Source organism: Uloborus diversus, chromosome 4 (assembly GCF_026930045.1).
Source record: "Uloborus diversus isolate 005 chromosome 4, Udiv.v.3.1, whole genome shotgun sequence".
Lineage (NCBI taxonomy): Eukaryota > Metazoa > Arthropoda > Arachnida > Araneae > Uloboridae > Uloborus > Uloborus diversus.
The window spans coordinates 109,880,507-109,895,812 of NC_072734.1; the positions used below are offsets into that span (position 1 = coordinate 109,880,507).

The following is a 15,306-nucleotide window of genomic DNA, read 5'->3' on the forward strand; positions in this document are numbered from 1 at the left end:
ATTGCGAATTTCAAACGATAATTAAAAGCTATATTCTGGAAGAGAAAGTGAAATTAAAAGAAAAAAATAGTTAAGGGATTTCTTCCATTGTCCTTCTAAACATTTGAGATCAACATCCGTTAATCAAAAAGTATATGTACACATTTTTCCACAAAAAAAAAAAAAAAAAAAAAAATATACAGTACTTAAAATTGAAACATTTGAAGCGCTTCATGTGTAGCTTACATTTAGTTTGTATGACAAATAATTAAAACCAGATGAATATGCATGTAAAAAGCTGCAGACATATTACGCAGTTAGGTTACCTTTTGCTTTCAGTGATCGGTACGAAAGGAAAAAAAGACTTTTTAAAAACAAAAATGCATTTCTTGTCTACAAGGAATAAAAATGCTTATTACAGATATTAAGTAGCAAACGAGAAACATAAAAATATCCACAAAATAACCTGGGAAACTAATTTAAAAAAATAAGCCAAGAAAAACGGCCATCGGAAAAACTACTTCGTTACCAATCAATGTTTACTCTTAGAAATAACAGTATATATTTGCTCAAAAAAACCCTAAATGTTTTGAATGAACATTAATAGTTCTTTTACTAAACAGAAACTAACTTAAACTCATCAGTATACTTTTAAAAATACCGTTTCCAATTATTTTAAAGAAACATTTCAATGTATTTCAAGTTTATTGCAATCTCAGTCAATGGAATATGGCGTTAACCGTATTAGATTTAAATTTCAGTTCTGAAAAACATAGAATTAAAGAGTGGTTTCAAAATTAAGCCTGATAAAGTTACTTGCGCAGTTAAACAAAAAGAAGGTCAATTCTTTGCAATCCTAGGTCATCACATACGTGGTAGAACTAAAGAATGGTTTTAAAATTAGGCTTTAAAAAGTTACTTGTGCGGTTAAAAGAAGGTGGTCAATTTTTTACAATCCTAGGTAATCAGGTAAATCACAGAACAAAGTAATAAGTTCAAAATTAGGCCTGAAAAAGTTACTTGTGCAGTTAAACAAGAAGATAGTCAATTCTTTATAATCCTAGGCCGTCAATTAAATCGTAGAATTAAAGAATGGTTTCAAAATTAGACTTAAAAAAGGTTACTTCTGCAGCTAAGCAAGATGGTGTTTAGCAGCTTGTGCGGGTTAAAGAAAATGATGTTTAGAATAAGATGTTTAAACAAGAAGATGGTCAACTCCTTGGAATCGTAGTTCATCAGCTACACCATAAACACTATATTTCTTTAAAATTTCAGTTTTGAAAAGCTGATGATTTCAAAATTTGAAGGGAAAAAGTTACTTGTGCAGTTAAACAAGTACTGAATAGTAACTAAATTGACAGTTCAAAATGTCTCTAAGCATTTTAAAACTTTTTGAAGTTCAAATGTCCTTTTTTGAAAAGGTAACTTGAAACGTAAAATTTTAAGTTGAGTTGACAAGTTAAATATCACGGTTTCCCTCGCTCTAAGTTGATGTTAATACAGGAGTAGATTAATCGCTTCCGGATGAAACGTTAACACTGTGTAATTACATACATTACTTTTGAGTAAAAACTATTCATCGTGTTACAATTCGTTATCATAAAAATGTAATCAAATTAATGAAGATTACAGTTTTGTTTCTTTTGCATTGTAAATACATTATGACTGTGAAACTGTTAATACATATTCCTATGTCATTTAAGGCACAAATGAACTATCATATTTATATTACACATCTTATCCTTCGTATCATTAACTTATGGAACATTAAGATATGCAGGTAGTATAATTATGAAAGTTGATATATAGTTTATTTCGTTTACTTAATTTCAGAACTACGCAGCATTCGGTTTTTATATTTGCTTATACGGATATTTTTAATCCTTTCACTAAACTTCAAAACTAAATTCATGTGTATGTTTGTGTAGAAGTTTCAAAGCATGAATTGAACACAATTTTGAAACACCAAATTTGCAGGAATACTTCTTTAAGAGTTAAAACTTTCGCATGTTCAGCATAAGCTGTCTTTCTATGAGTTCATTTCAAAATTATTAAAAAATAATTGAAATTATGTACACTTTGTAACGACAATAAAAATTGTTAATCATGTTAGTATAAAAGAGCAAAAATGAACTATAGAAGGTAAAATATTGAACTTATTCAACATTCATGCTAAAAGTTAAATGTATTAGACTTGAAAATCATTAGCTTTAATAAAAGACAGAAGGTTCAGGAGACCAGGTGTCATGCCACAAAAATATTTTATGAACTTGTAAAAAGCACGAAGCAAAAAGAGAAAAAGGCAAAAATTCAAAAATCAAAAGAAAAATCATGTCAATCAAAAAGCACAAATGATTCTTGTTAAAAATGTTTCTACTTTAAAAAACATTATTACTCAAACAGTTCCTTTTGAAGCAAAACAGTTTATTTCCTCAGCATTTTTATATATTACTATATTATTTTTAAATACTATTTGGAATTTATGCATAATTTAAAATCAGTAATTATTTATGAGGTAAGAATACACTACCAATGCTTCTAATGTATAACTGGATAAAAAATGTATGCTCAGAAAAAAAAAATCAGACGGAATTGAGAAAATATTTAAGGGATGATGGATGCAAAAGTACAATGCATGCACTGTTAATTTCAGCAATAATTGTATTCCTTTCGTGTTTCTTTAAATTTGTAACTTGTTGATGATAAAGGTATCTAAAACCAGAGCTATGTTTTAATGTTGGAGCTAAACCTATACCTTTTCTTAAAAATGTACATCCAAGTAACATGAATATGTATTGGTATTACTTTTTTATAATAATTAATTCTTAATTAAGAAGTAAATTTATTTTTTTTACGTAAAAAAATCATTTTAGATATAAAACTACGATGTAGACAGAAATTACACAGGGAACAAGTTTTAGCTAAATTTCTGCTGAGTTAGATTTTTAACATGTTTTAGAGTAAAATTGGCATGCTGATTTCAAAACCGTAGGTTGTTTTTCCCTACCTTGTCTAGTTTCTTCTTCATACCTAATGTGAATGTGCTCGGTTTTCGAGGGAGAGCGCGTATTATTGGAAACCCTAAAATTGAAATAAACTGTTCCTTTTTCAAAATATTATTATTAACATTTGTGACGAATTTTAATTCACTTCATTGATAAGGACAAAAATTATTTTTTTTAGGAAAGAATGTATGATAATTCCGTGCTCATTAGTGACACAAAAAAAGTTTTTGTATTGGATATGCGATGTATGTAATTGTTGCTCATCCAAAAAATATTTTCCTTTGCTATAGTTTTTTAATGTGGGAGAGATACTATGAGTTAGTCAAAAACTAGTCACAGATCCAAAAGATCGGAATAACTGTTCGTCAGTTTTTATAAAAGTAGGATTTTCGATTATTTATTTTTGCTAACAGTGGATTTTTAAATCAGTTGGTTTTACTGTCTTAATAACTTTCCTTGAAATTGTATCCATTTATTATTATGTCTTTAACTCCAGATTTTCATGTTATGAATGATACATTAGGGTTTGAAATATGTCGAGGAAGTTATTTTAATCTGCTATCTAAATAGCATGGCTCTTTCATATAATTTAATTTAGTTTGTCTTAATAAAAGCATTTAAAATTATAGCTAGCAAAATTGCTGCAAGATTGTTCTCCATTAAGCAAGGCAAGCTCAAGAAGTATTAACAAAATTAGTTGCAATGAATGACAGAACAATGCTATATTAAGCAGCGGAAAGGAATAGAATGGAAGGAAAGGGATGCGAACTGAAAAGAGACAAGGAAAAGAGGGACAGATAGAATGTTCACCTGCGTGTTGAGGGGAATGCTGCTTCTGGTGGACGGGAGAGCTGACGGTGGTGGTTTCATCGGAAAAAGACACCGACTTTTCTTCTACAATGCAGGACGGGTAAAATATTAGTTTCTTTGGATTGCGCTAGGAGTCCTGATCTCGCTTTACTCCTCATGAATCAGCACCTTAGTTCACTTGGTGACAAAACGGTAACATCCATTCACTTATTAGGTATGTGAAAGAGATTACAAGTGAACAGAGATTCTGTTTTTGTTGAATCGGTTTGAGTAAAGCGAGATTAAGACATCAGATCCTGAAGATTTATTATTCACTTCACTTCGAGTGAATCACTCTCTCTCTCTCTCTCTCAGTCTCTTAATTTACTTACTAACAATCTTCATTCACTTGGAAGCGAAGTGAAGAAGATTTCAAGTGAACGCAGCTTACCGTTTTTGTAAATAAATGAACTAAGACGTTGATTCACGCAGAACGATTTGAATCGGTTTGAGTGAAGCGAGATTAGGACATCAGATCCTGAAGATTTATTGTTCACTTCATTCCACGCGAATCAGCCTCTTAGTTTACTTACTAACAATCTCTATTCACTTGGCAGTTTAGTGAAGGAATTTCAAGTGAACGGAGCTTACCGTTTTTGTAAATAAATAAACTAAGACGTTGATTCATGCGAAACGAAGTAAATCGGTTTGAGTGAAGCGTGATTAGGACACCAGATCCTGAAGATTTACGATTCACTTCACTCTACTTGGATCAGCCTCTCAGTTTACTTAGTAACAAAAATGATAAAATCCTTTCACTTGGAAGGTCAGTGAAAGAAATTTCAAGTGAACGAAAATTACCACATTTTTTTTTTTAACCAAACGAACTATGACGCTGATTCAGGCGGAGCGAAGTGAATCGGTTTGAGTGAAGCGAGATTAAGACATCAGATCCAGAAGATTTATGATTCACTTCACTACACGTGAATCAGCCTCTTAGTTTACTTGGTAGCAGAAAGGGTAATCTCCGTTCACTTTTAAGGTCAGTGAAAGAGATTTCAAAATTAAGTGAACGAAAATTACCGTTTTTGTTACTAAGTAAACAAAGACGTTGATTCACGCAGAGTGAAGAAAATTAGCCTGAAGGAAGCAAGATTAGGACACCAGGTCCTGATATTTTTAGCATCTTGGAATTTCAAACAATTTATATGTTTCTTAAAACAATGCTCCTTATCTCTGTTGTGTGGTGAGCATAGTTTTCCAAACCTTATTTTATGTGTATTCTTTAGAGAAAATTTAAAATGATTTTAAAAGTTTTACATAAATTTTTTAAACTATTTCTTATATTGATTCTAAAATCTTTAATCGAGCTACAATATTTTATAATACTTATATTCAACAGGTGATGTATCACTTGCAAAATTAGTGTGATATTAACGTTGAATTTCTCGATAGAATTGCTTTCACTTTCTCAATAAAATCAATGTAAACATTATTTAAAAATAGTGATATTGTACTTTCTTTTTACCAAAAGGGATTCATTATTATAATTATTATTAAAAGCTAAGTTTCTTATTTTTGACTCGAACATTTAAGGTATAATTTTACGGGTTTCATAAATAATTAAAAAGATTATTTCATTTCTATATAGCTACCAAGAAGGAGTCAGGAAGTTTAGACAAAGAACTCCATATACCAACATCTAGCTTACAGAAAAACAAACGAATATCATAAATTCTTCGACACACTGAATAAATTTTGAATGATTTGAAGGGGCACTTTTAATGTTTAAAAGTAGCAAATTTTAGCAATAGCAAATTATTTTGTAAAGATTTTAAAAAAAAAGTTAAAAAAAAAAAACAATTCTTTTAAAAATGTATAACAGACTCTTATCACTCTTATCCAAAGAAACATATTATCGACGCAGATAATTTCGTTTCCAAAAACATTTTAAGAAGTATTTCGTACATTGATATTTAGCTTTAATATTTTATACCAAATACCCAAGTCAAAATCTTATGAAACTAAAAATCTTTCACTTATTTTTTGAAAAATAAAGTAAAAATATCCTCAGAAATTTTCGCCCCCCCCCCTCCTTGTTTTCAGGCCTATTTTACTCTTTATTAAACCTAATCATTTAGAGCTGCCTTGATTTCATTAAGAGAAAGTACGTCAAAGAAGTATACGTAAAATTTTCAATAGAGTTTCGTAAACAAATCTTTACAAAACATGGAATATTTCCATTTTTTACTGACCTCTTATACTTTTTATTTATTTTGATGCGTTGTTTTTTTTCGGATGCAAAAAGGATTTTTTTTCAATTCCGTTTCTTTTATTTTTCTTTCTTTCTTTTTTTTGAAAATTGACGTTGAAATGTTTCAAAAAGCTTTTAAAAATGGACAAAAATAGCGTTCTCTCAAATTGAAACGATTTTCAAAAATCACAAGAATAAAAATTTCTTTTTTTTCTATAAAATCAGGCAATAACTACACTACATATGATAAAAGTTATCATAAACAAAGATTAAAAGATTTTTTTATTTGTAATTCACAAATCAGTTGTACTTATCTTGCTCTCAGCAATTAAAACTTGAAACATGCTATTTTCAAAATTGTATGTAAGTAGAAAGTAAAAATTTTAATTTTTAATCCTCAATTTAATTTTCTTGTAAATGTTTTTATGACTTTTACATTTACATTTTAAAGCATTCAATTTTAAATGCAGCACTTTTATACAAATTAAGATTAACTCCCTTCCTTAAAGTATGAAAATTGCTCTCGACAATATTGATATATACTTTTAAGATAGAATTAGTAAAGAGCAATTTGATTTAACTAGGTTTAACCTTTGAAGATATTTTACGGTCAAGTTAATAGAAATTGAGCAAACTTACCTTTAAAGGAATATTTGTTATGCTGTTCTGGGGAATGTTCGGAATTATCATCTGAAAAAAAAAAAAAAATCATTTTGTGCGCAATTTTAAAGACTTAAGGAAAAAAAATGACATTTTTAAATTCCCGTCAGATTACTTATGTTGAATAATGTTTACATACAAATAAATTTTTGCTTACAATCAAAAAATATTAAAACAAAAAGAACACACACACCTATATGTATGATGAAAATGGTAAATAGTTTACAGCAATGCAGTACAGTAAACTCCCGATTACCAGCGGAATTGGGGGGCACAAGTGCCGTGGATAAACCGCAAAAAGGCTAAAATGAGGGGCAACAAATGTAAAAATTATTCTTCCTCAAAAACGTGACTGTATTGTTACATATTAGGGGAAGAGTGGGTACAGTGAGATGCAAAAATTCAATCACATTTTGTATTACTCTTGATAATTGTATAACTCAATGAGGATAGGTCAACCATAGTCGGGTCCTGTACTGTGGAAAAAATTATATACATATAGGATCGAGCTTTTCCAAAAAAGAAAAGAAAAACTCACCTAGTGCGTGAATAACCGCCAGTGTGGTAGTCACTAAACTTGCTTTAGTTCAATTTAGAAAGCTTCCGGATGGATACTTTTTGCATGATTATATGATCTGAGAAGTCATTTGGCGATACTTTTGGTATTAATGAACCGATTGAAGGCATGATACATAGGTATCTGGGGAGAAACGTAACATGGGGGCGTATATTATGTGCTAGTTGAAAAGAGGTTAGACCCTTTTTCGGATGTTTGAATCGGCTAGTGAATACGACCGTAAAGGGCTGTTCACTTATCGGCCGTCCGTCTCGTCCATCCCGAGTTTTCTCACCCGAAACAGGTTTTCTTTTCTGGTTGCCATGACAGCAAGCCATCTTGGACGGATTCGGTTTCGATCAGAAAAGCCTTGATATCTGACGGCCGTCAAAAGTAGGACAGCATTTCACTGATTCCCGCCAAGCAGTGCGCTCTTCTCTTTGGTGGATGAATTCAGCCACGTGATATACTGCGATCGTATGTGAATGCTACCCTGTTTTCGTCGGCAGTCCATCACGTCAAAAAACGTGATGGACGGGACGGTCGGCCGATAACTGAATTGCCCTTAAGAGGCAGTTATCTAATTGGCCGGGCCGATTCGAATTTCGTGATACAGCCGAACCGCCGATTGAACGCTTCCCGCCCAATGAAACATCCTTCAACAAATAAGAAGTCTTTATTTGGCGGTTCAGATATCTGACGGATGTTAAAGTGGGTTGGTGAATATCGCTGATATAGACAAAAGAAAATTTTGATTGGCGTTCCAGGTGCTTAACGGAGGTTTGAACCAGCAAGTTAATGCGTCCGTAAATGGGTTGAAGTTAAGACCGGATCCACAGTAGCTTTTAGGAGTTCGTTCAGTCTGCGAAATCCAACACAAAACATTCATTTACTATTAAAACTAAAATTCATCAAACATTTGTGGAAAAGAAAGAGCCTGACCCTGAAAACAACTGTCCAATGCTCTTGGCGGAAAACGGAATTCTCCTAAACCTTCTTGGCAATTAGACAAAATAAAAGTTTTCGACAGAACAAAGTTGGCTGACTGTCCTCCTTTCCATGCTGGGGATGGATCCCGTGGTCACCTAGGTGAAAAGATGCAGTTTTAACCAGGGCTGCGGAGTCGGAGGGATAGATAGATAAAGGAGTCGCGGTGGTATGTTTTAAAATTCCAGGAGTTGGAGTTTGGTCATTTTTTTCTCCGAGTTTGTAGCTCTGTTATGGCCACGAAGTAAGAACCCGAGTCATGGAGTCGGATTGATTTTGAGGTAAAGAAGTCGTAGTCGGGATTTTTAAAGTTCCGGAGTTTTCAGCTCTGACATGGTAGAGGAATAAAAATCGGAATCCTGGAGTTGGATTGGTTTCGGAATAAAGGGGTAGTAGTCTGGAGCTTTAAAGTTTCAGGAGCCAGAGTCGGTTTATCGTACTTTAGCGCAAAATATTTATCATTTTCAACGTAGAATAGGTTAGTTAAAAAAATATTATTTACAGATGTAACCGGTAATTCAACTTACTTATTAGTGATGCACAAGAAGAGGATTTAGAGGATCTATTCTCTGAATAGCCTTCTAGAAAATAAATAGAAAAATGAAATACATGTGTTATAAGTATCTACATAAATGTGAGTTATAACTACTTATAAAAAAAAAATTCTGTCGACACTGACAATACTATTCTAAAATCATACGCATTTTATGCCTGTATTCTAACGTCACTAACGTCAGAGTAAAGTTTCTAAAGTTAACTTTTTTTCTGAAAAATATGTGCTCTGAAGAAGGAAGGTAGTCTTCTGATTCCAGAAAAAAAAAAATCCTTTCAATAGATTTCAACGTATAAACAGAAGTCAAACAATTGACATTTTTTTCATGCGACTGTTCCATATACAGTCAACTCTCGATCGCTCGAAGTCCCAAAGGATCGGCTTAATTGTTCGAGTAGTTAGTAATTCCAGTTATGGGGAGTTCCAACAACAGTCTCAAAAGTTTGGGACCCAATGAAAACTTTGAGATATAGGAATATTCAAGTTAGAAGCTGCGAGTTATCGAGATCCGACTATTAATCACGCATGAACTGTTGATTTCTCTCTTTTACTTACTGAAAGCAAATACGACTTCAATACTTCTCTACTAACGAAAGACATTAATTCAGAAAATTTCTGTTAAATTTTGTATTTTTCCTGGCAATTTAAAAAAAAAAAAAAAAAAAAGATTAATCATGTCTCAAAAAGCTCTGTGGTTAATTTAGAGCATTAGGAGCAACTCCCCAGCTCAGTAAACTGGGGGTTGGTGAGCAAAGCGAATAGGGGCAGAAACCTTTAAATATTGATTATTGAGTCGTTAATGTCATCAGCCCGTTCTCAAGGCGTTATTGACGAATGAGCCTTTTAATTCAAAGTGTTGTTTGTCCATTTAACATTATTATAAATACCTACATGTAGATGATACCATTTACAAAATACGGGAAAATAATTTGATTAAAGAAAAAACAACTACTGGACCAAAAACGTCCTCATACGACCCAATACATTCCTGAAGAAATCCTTAGGCACTTAACCGAGCCTTAGCTGTAATTTTGTAACCTTTTTGGTAAAAAAAGGGATTATACCTGACACAGAACCCTTGATTTTAAATCAAATTGAGATATTGAGGGTTTTGGCTATCAGCAATTAGAAGGTTTATTGCCCCTCAAGATCTTGCGCTGCTCTCTAGCAGGGTTATGAAATTCATACTTTTTTTTCACTATTAGTGTTTTCCTACTACGGTACCGGTAAAAACATTATTTTTTGATTTTCCGAATTTTAAAATAAAAAAAGGGAAAACTTACTATACGATGTTTTTACAAGGCTTAAACGCAACACGTCATCAAGACCTCCTCCTTTATTTTTGACACTCATGCCCTGCGTTAATTCGGGGACAAGTAAAGATTAATATTCGAGTTCGCTATTCGTCTCTTGGCGAATAAGAGAAATCGCAAATAAAAATGTTTGTATCATTCGCCACCCGTCTCCGTTCTCCCCAACCCCACCTGTTCTACTAAGAATTTCAAGTTGCCAGCAAACATTCCTCTTAAAACTGAAATGTATTGTTTGCATAATTCAATGGTCAATTAAGTTGATTATTTAATTAATGCTTATGCCAGTAGTTAGCAATATCAACCCTTTTTTAAACTGATAATTTTTATGTTTCAGTAACAGTTTTAAAGTTAATCTACTGTTTGATTTTTTTGTTTACAGACAATGCGGTGACTAAAGAAAGAAAAGGCGATTAAACAAGTTGATTTTACTTCCCACAGGCAACCAGAAAAGTTTCACTACTTTGATTTTTAGGAGTAACTGTTAAAGATGTTAGATGATGAACTGATAAAAATACTGTCCGTTTTACATATTTTACAACCGTCAGATTCAAGATAGGTTAATGACCTTATTTATAAGGGAATGCAAAAGCACTTGAAAAATGTTCCTCTAGATTATTACAATTTTTTATGCAAAGTTCCAACAAGAATTAGTTTAAAACAAATCACATAATATGGACAAGTGAGCATTACCTCCTTGTCCTCGTTCTTTTGTTACGTCTCTAGTGGGAATCTGCTGTGCAGAAGTTGTTCGAGGGGGCGCCTGTAAAGCTTTCTGAACGAGACCCGTCAGACTAGCTAGTTGTCTTTCCATTTGCTCCACCCGATGCCTAAAAACATTGATATCAATATAAAATTACATTCTATAGGGTTAACTTTAGAGCAACAAACAATATATATATATATATATATATATATATATATATATATATATATATATATATATATATATATATATATATATATATATATATATATATATATATATATATATATATATTACATATATGTAAACTATGAGATAGATTTCAAATATAAATTCAAAACAGTTGAAAGAATTGACACAAAAATGTACTTTAATGTCAGCGCAAAGCAAGAAATAGAAAATGCAAAATAACACATTGCCAAAAAAAAAAAAAAAAAAAAACAGCATGAGGAAGGAGACAAACTAAAATGCGTGAACAACGGATTAATACGTCGTCAGGAGGAAGACCAGACCCCCCTTAATTCACAAGGCCTTTTCTATTTATCATGAAGGAAGGTTCCAAAAACATAAGGTCCTCCAAGCCTTCCCCGAGCGTCTTAAAGAACGAACTAATTGACCATAATAACATCTTTTGGTTACCGCCGCACTTCTACAGGTTAGTTATTTTGTTCTGGTTTTGTATGATGGCATGAAAAAGTGACGCGTTTTTTGAACTTTAGTTGTTTTTAAATTTTTAAAACATCGATTTTAAATTAATCAATTACGAAAGTTTCTAAAGTATTTTTTAAAAAATCAAAAACTTCGGGTTAAATTTTTTAAAAAATCTTACTTAAATAAAAAAAGTTCCAACTTTTTGCATTTTTTCGAAAACAAAAATTTAATTTTTTAAAAAACCCTGATCATTAGCATTACTATCATTATTTTCCAAGACTGATACTATAGGATAGGTTTATGATAACTATAAAATAGGGTTTACAACTAAAATAAGTAAACAATTTTGGTTTGAATCTGTTAAAATATCTTTATTATATTGTGATTTTATTGCTAAGCTTGCGATCATTGGACATCATTAAATTACATTCTCTATTTAAAAATTCAATTAATGGTAGTTTTTAACATCTGAAAAATTGATGTTGAAATCCCCGCTCAAAATCATTGCAAATCATCCCAATTTTATCTTGAAGTAATGCAGAAGCGTTTTAGATTAACTATGAATTTTCTCATAGAAATTCTCGTATTGCGCTTAAAGATTTACCAGATGAAATATAAACTGCAATCATTACTATTAGCTATTAGCTGTCTATTAGCTATAGACTATTAGCTGTCTATTGTCAGAGTGGCAACGGCAAACGCATGTTTCACCGATTTCAGAAACATTGTTTTTTCTCATCTCAAAAAATACCAAACGCGCCTAAAGAAGTTTTCACTTCAAAAATGTTATATAAGCTAAAACATGTTTACTTCTAAAGAAAAAATGCAATGCCCTGGGGTGAGGATCGAACTCACGACTGTCAGATTGCTCACTCTTGAATCGGATCATGAGGCTGAGGCGCTGCCGACTGCGCTACCGAGGCTCGTAACCCCAACGAAAACAATGCACGTAAAGGAGCAGAGAAAAGCTGCGCATGCACTGTATTCCAAATGTCGGTGACGGTGTCGTGAAATGAAAGGTTTTACCCATCTCAAAAATGCTCAACGCACCTAAAGAAGTTTTCATTTCAAAAAGAAAAAAAAATGGTTTAAAACCCAAACCTCGTTTCTTCGTCGACGACCGGCGTGACGGATCCGGATCGTGTTCCGTAGATCCTCTCCGTCGCTCCGTAGTACGGCTCTTCGTAGGGTGAAACGGGTGCAGGGGGAAAAGCCCGAGCTGGCTCGTAACGCCGCTCTGGAGAAGACAAATAACCCGGTTCATAGCTAGTCTTGCGGTATGTAGGTTCATAATGACGTTCAGGCGACACCGTGTAGATGGGCTGCGCTCCGGCTGAGTAGGGCCGCTCCGGTGGGGGACGATAGCTCCCCTGGGGCTCGTGGCGACGTTCCGGGGTGAAACGGGGGTAGGGAGGTACACGTGCTTCCACTGTAAAGCAAAGAAAATGTAATGAAAAATGTGAAAAACAAACTGAAAAAGACAGATGAGCGAAAGAAACGTCACAGGTGTTTTGAGAAATAAAATGACACAAGTTATTTTAGACATGGTTTCATGTCATTCATCTTATCCTCCTCACAAGCGTGACAGTAAAAACTTGCATCGTTTTCTGTAGCATTATTTCCTTCTTTGAGGGTTTACATCGTTTTTATTTTCTTCTTTTTCCTGCTCCCGTCAAACAGGTCTTTGGTGACTGGAATTCGCTGATGATTAATGGCTCTTCTGCCAACAATTGGCGTTTTTTTTTTTTAATTTTTTCTGGTGTAGGCATAAGCTTCTGAAATTCTGTACTTTTTAATAGAGCGAACCACACATTGTCTTCTTCATCGACCGAATAAGAAATGTAAACCATGAATTAAAACCTTCCAGAAGGTCTGCTTAAAGTACTACCAACTCATTAGTAAACAGTCGTAATTACTTATAAACATCCATAAATTATTGAGAAAAATTAAAATAAGATGTAAAGCTGACAAATACTGTTAGAAAAACAAGGGTGTATCTATATAATGAGGATTACAGTCAAATTTTGTAGACCTTAATAATCGCTGACATTATGTACTATAAAGAAATACCCTAAAGCACAATAATTCATTCATAAATTTTATTCAGACATGAAAGATCTACAGAAGCATTCAAAACAAAAAACTGTAAAGCAAAACTATATATAAAAGTGTAAGTCGGACGATTTTTTACTATTCATGTTGCACAACCGCTCCGCGCAAAGGAATCGGGCCGCACTGGTCGAAACAAGTGAGCAAGGTGTCGCGACTAGAATGAAATGCCATCAACTGAGTGTTATTAGCTACCTACAGTGCGTTCTTGAGAGGTTACGAAAATTTTAAATTGTATTTTTGTTGTTTAGCTCTTATTAGCTAACAGACCTTAATGCCCGCACCTACCTTACATCGTTTTTAGCATTGATATAAAATCTAATAAGACAGGATTATATACGTTATTTCAGATGATATCAATTCTAAAATGACTAGCAAGTTGCCTTCCAAAAACTGTTCTTTGAGAAAAAATAAATGAAAATTGGAACTATACTTGCTGAAGAGGCTTTCTTTTGAGTTACAAAATGAGTCAAATTAGTAAAACTTATGATTGCTGCCCGAATAGACCTTACTCATATTATTCAGTAGTATATTTTAGCTCCAAAAAAAAAAAAAAAATCACAAATTAATCGTTCTTATATTATTTACAAACCAATAGAAAAATTGCTATTTGTTCAATTTAGTTAGCTATGTTAGTCATAGCATATGTTAGAGAAAAATGCTATACGTAATTTGCATAAAATTTTGAAAGCCATTAAAATTGCATTAGGGGAAAAGATCAAAAGCAAAAAGAACAGTTTCATTTCTTTAAACTATTTGACGATTTCAAAGAGTTTTCAAAATTCCTCTTTTCAAAAAACCCCAGTTTATTCCTGAGAATAAAGCTAGTTTTCTTGCGTTGCAACACTAATCATGGGCATTAAACACCTTGATTTACACCAAAAAGTGCACATTTAACATGGAATTGTAAAGCGAAATGAAATTCAAAGGAAAAAGAAACATTGTTTTTCCGGTTTTACTCCGGGCATAGGAAAAACCGTATGTCACATATGTTAAGGTCCCCTCTTTAAGTTATTTGTTAATAATTGTGAAGAACATATTTTCCAGCATCATAATTACTGGGCATCTTTACAATCTCCGCAAAAATGTAGAAATTTTAACGGATAATATAAAGATTAGAATGTATGAATTAATAATTGTTAATAATAAGGATTAATTAAGTACAGTTTTTCAAAGTCGAAAACAAAGAGTTTGTTACATAGTTCAACTGTGATAAAATCGTACTCTTTCCGGTACTACCCCATATGATTTTGAATACGCAAAATATATGGTTGTTTTAACGGATGTTATTTTTGTGAATAATCAACAAATAGAGGTTTTAAAACCTTTTTCTTTTTTTACACCATGTGTACAGTTTGTTTCCATTTACTCCATGTTTCCTTTCAACACAACTGACTAAACTTTTTTTTTTCATTTTAAAAATAGTAAAAAGAAACCTTAAGTTTATCTCTTCATTGAAACCTTGCTCTCGGTAACAGAAAGTTTTAACGGATTTGTAGGTATAAAAATGCTTTCTTCAAGGGTCTTTTTATGATCTTTTAAAAGAGAAAAAGACTATAAAATCTAAAAGAACGAATAAAATCTCAATAAACTGTCCTGCGTTGACGAAATCAGAGTTTCTCAGAGAAAAGCTTTGGTAAAAAGATACAAAAGAAAAGCTTCAACGCGTGACGGAAAAAAAGGTAAGAATTTAGGAGAGATTTACAGATCTCACCCGAAATTCAATATTTGTTCCTTTAAGTATGAA

The 15,306-nt window shown here is 32.5% G+C and overlaps 1 protein-coding gene across 1 annotated transcript in view; it reads right to left on the reverse strand.

The window, feature by feature from the left end:
- Positions 1–15,306, reverse strand: part of LOC129220757 (coiled-coil domain-containing protein AGAP005037-like) — a 141,138-nt gene that overhangs the window by 59,344 nt on the left and 66,488 nt on the right. Inside the window, exons 10-14 of the mRNA XM_054855186.1 lie at positions 12,552–12,845; positions 10,787–10,923; positions 8,758–8,811; positions 6,667–6,717; positions 3,795–3,878 (exon numbers count right to left, since the gene is read on the reverse strand). Coding sequence (XP_054711161.1) covers positions 3,795–3,878; positions 6,667–6,717; positions 8,758–8,811; positions 10,787–10,923; positions 12,552–12,845 — 620 coding nt within the window. The remainder of the gene's footprint in view (positions 1–3,794; positions 3,879–6,666; positions 6,718–8,757; positions 8,812–10,786; positions 10,924–12,551; positions 12,846–15,306) is intronic.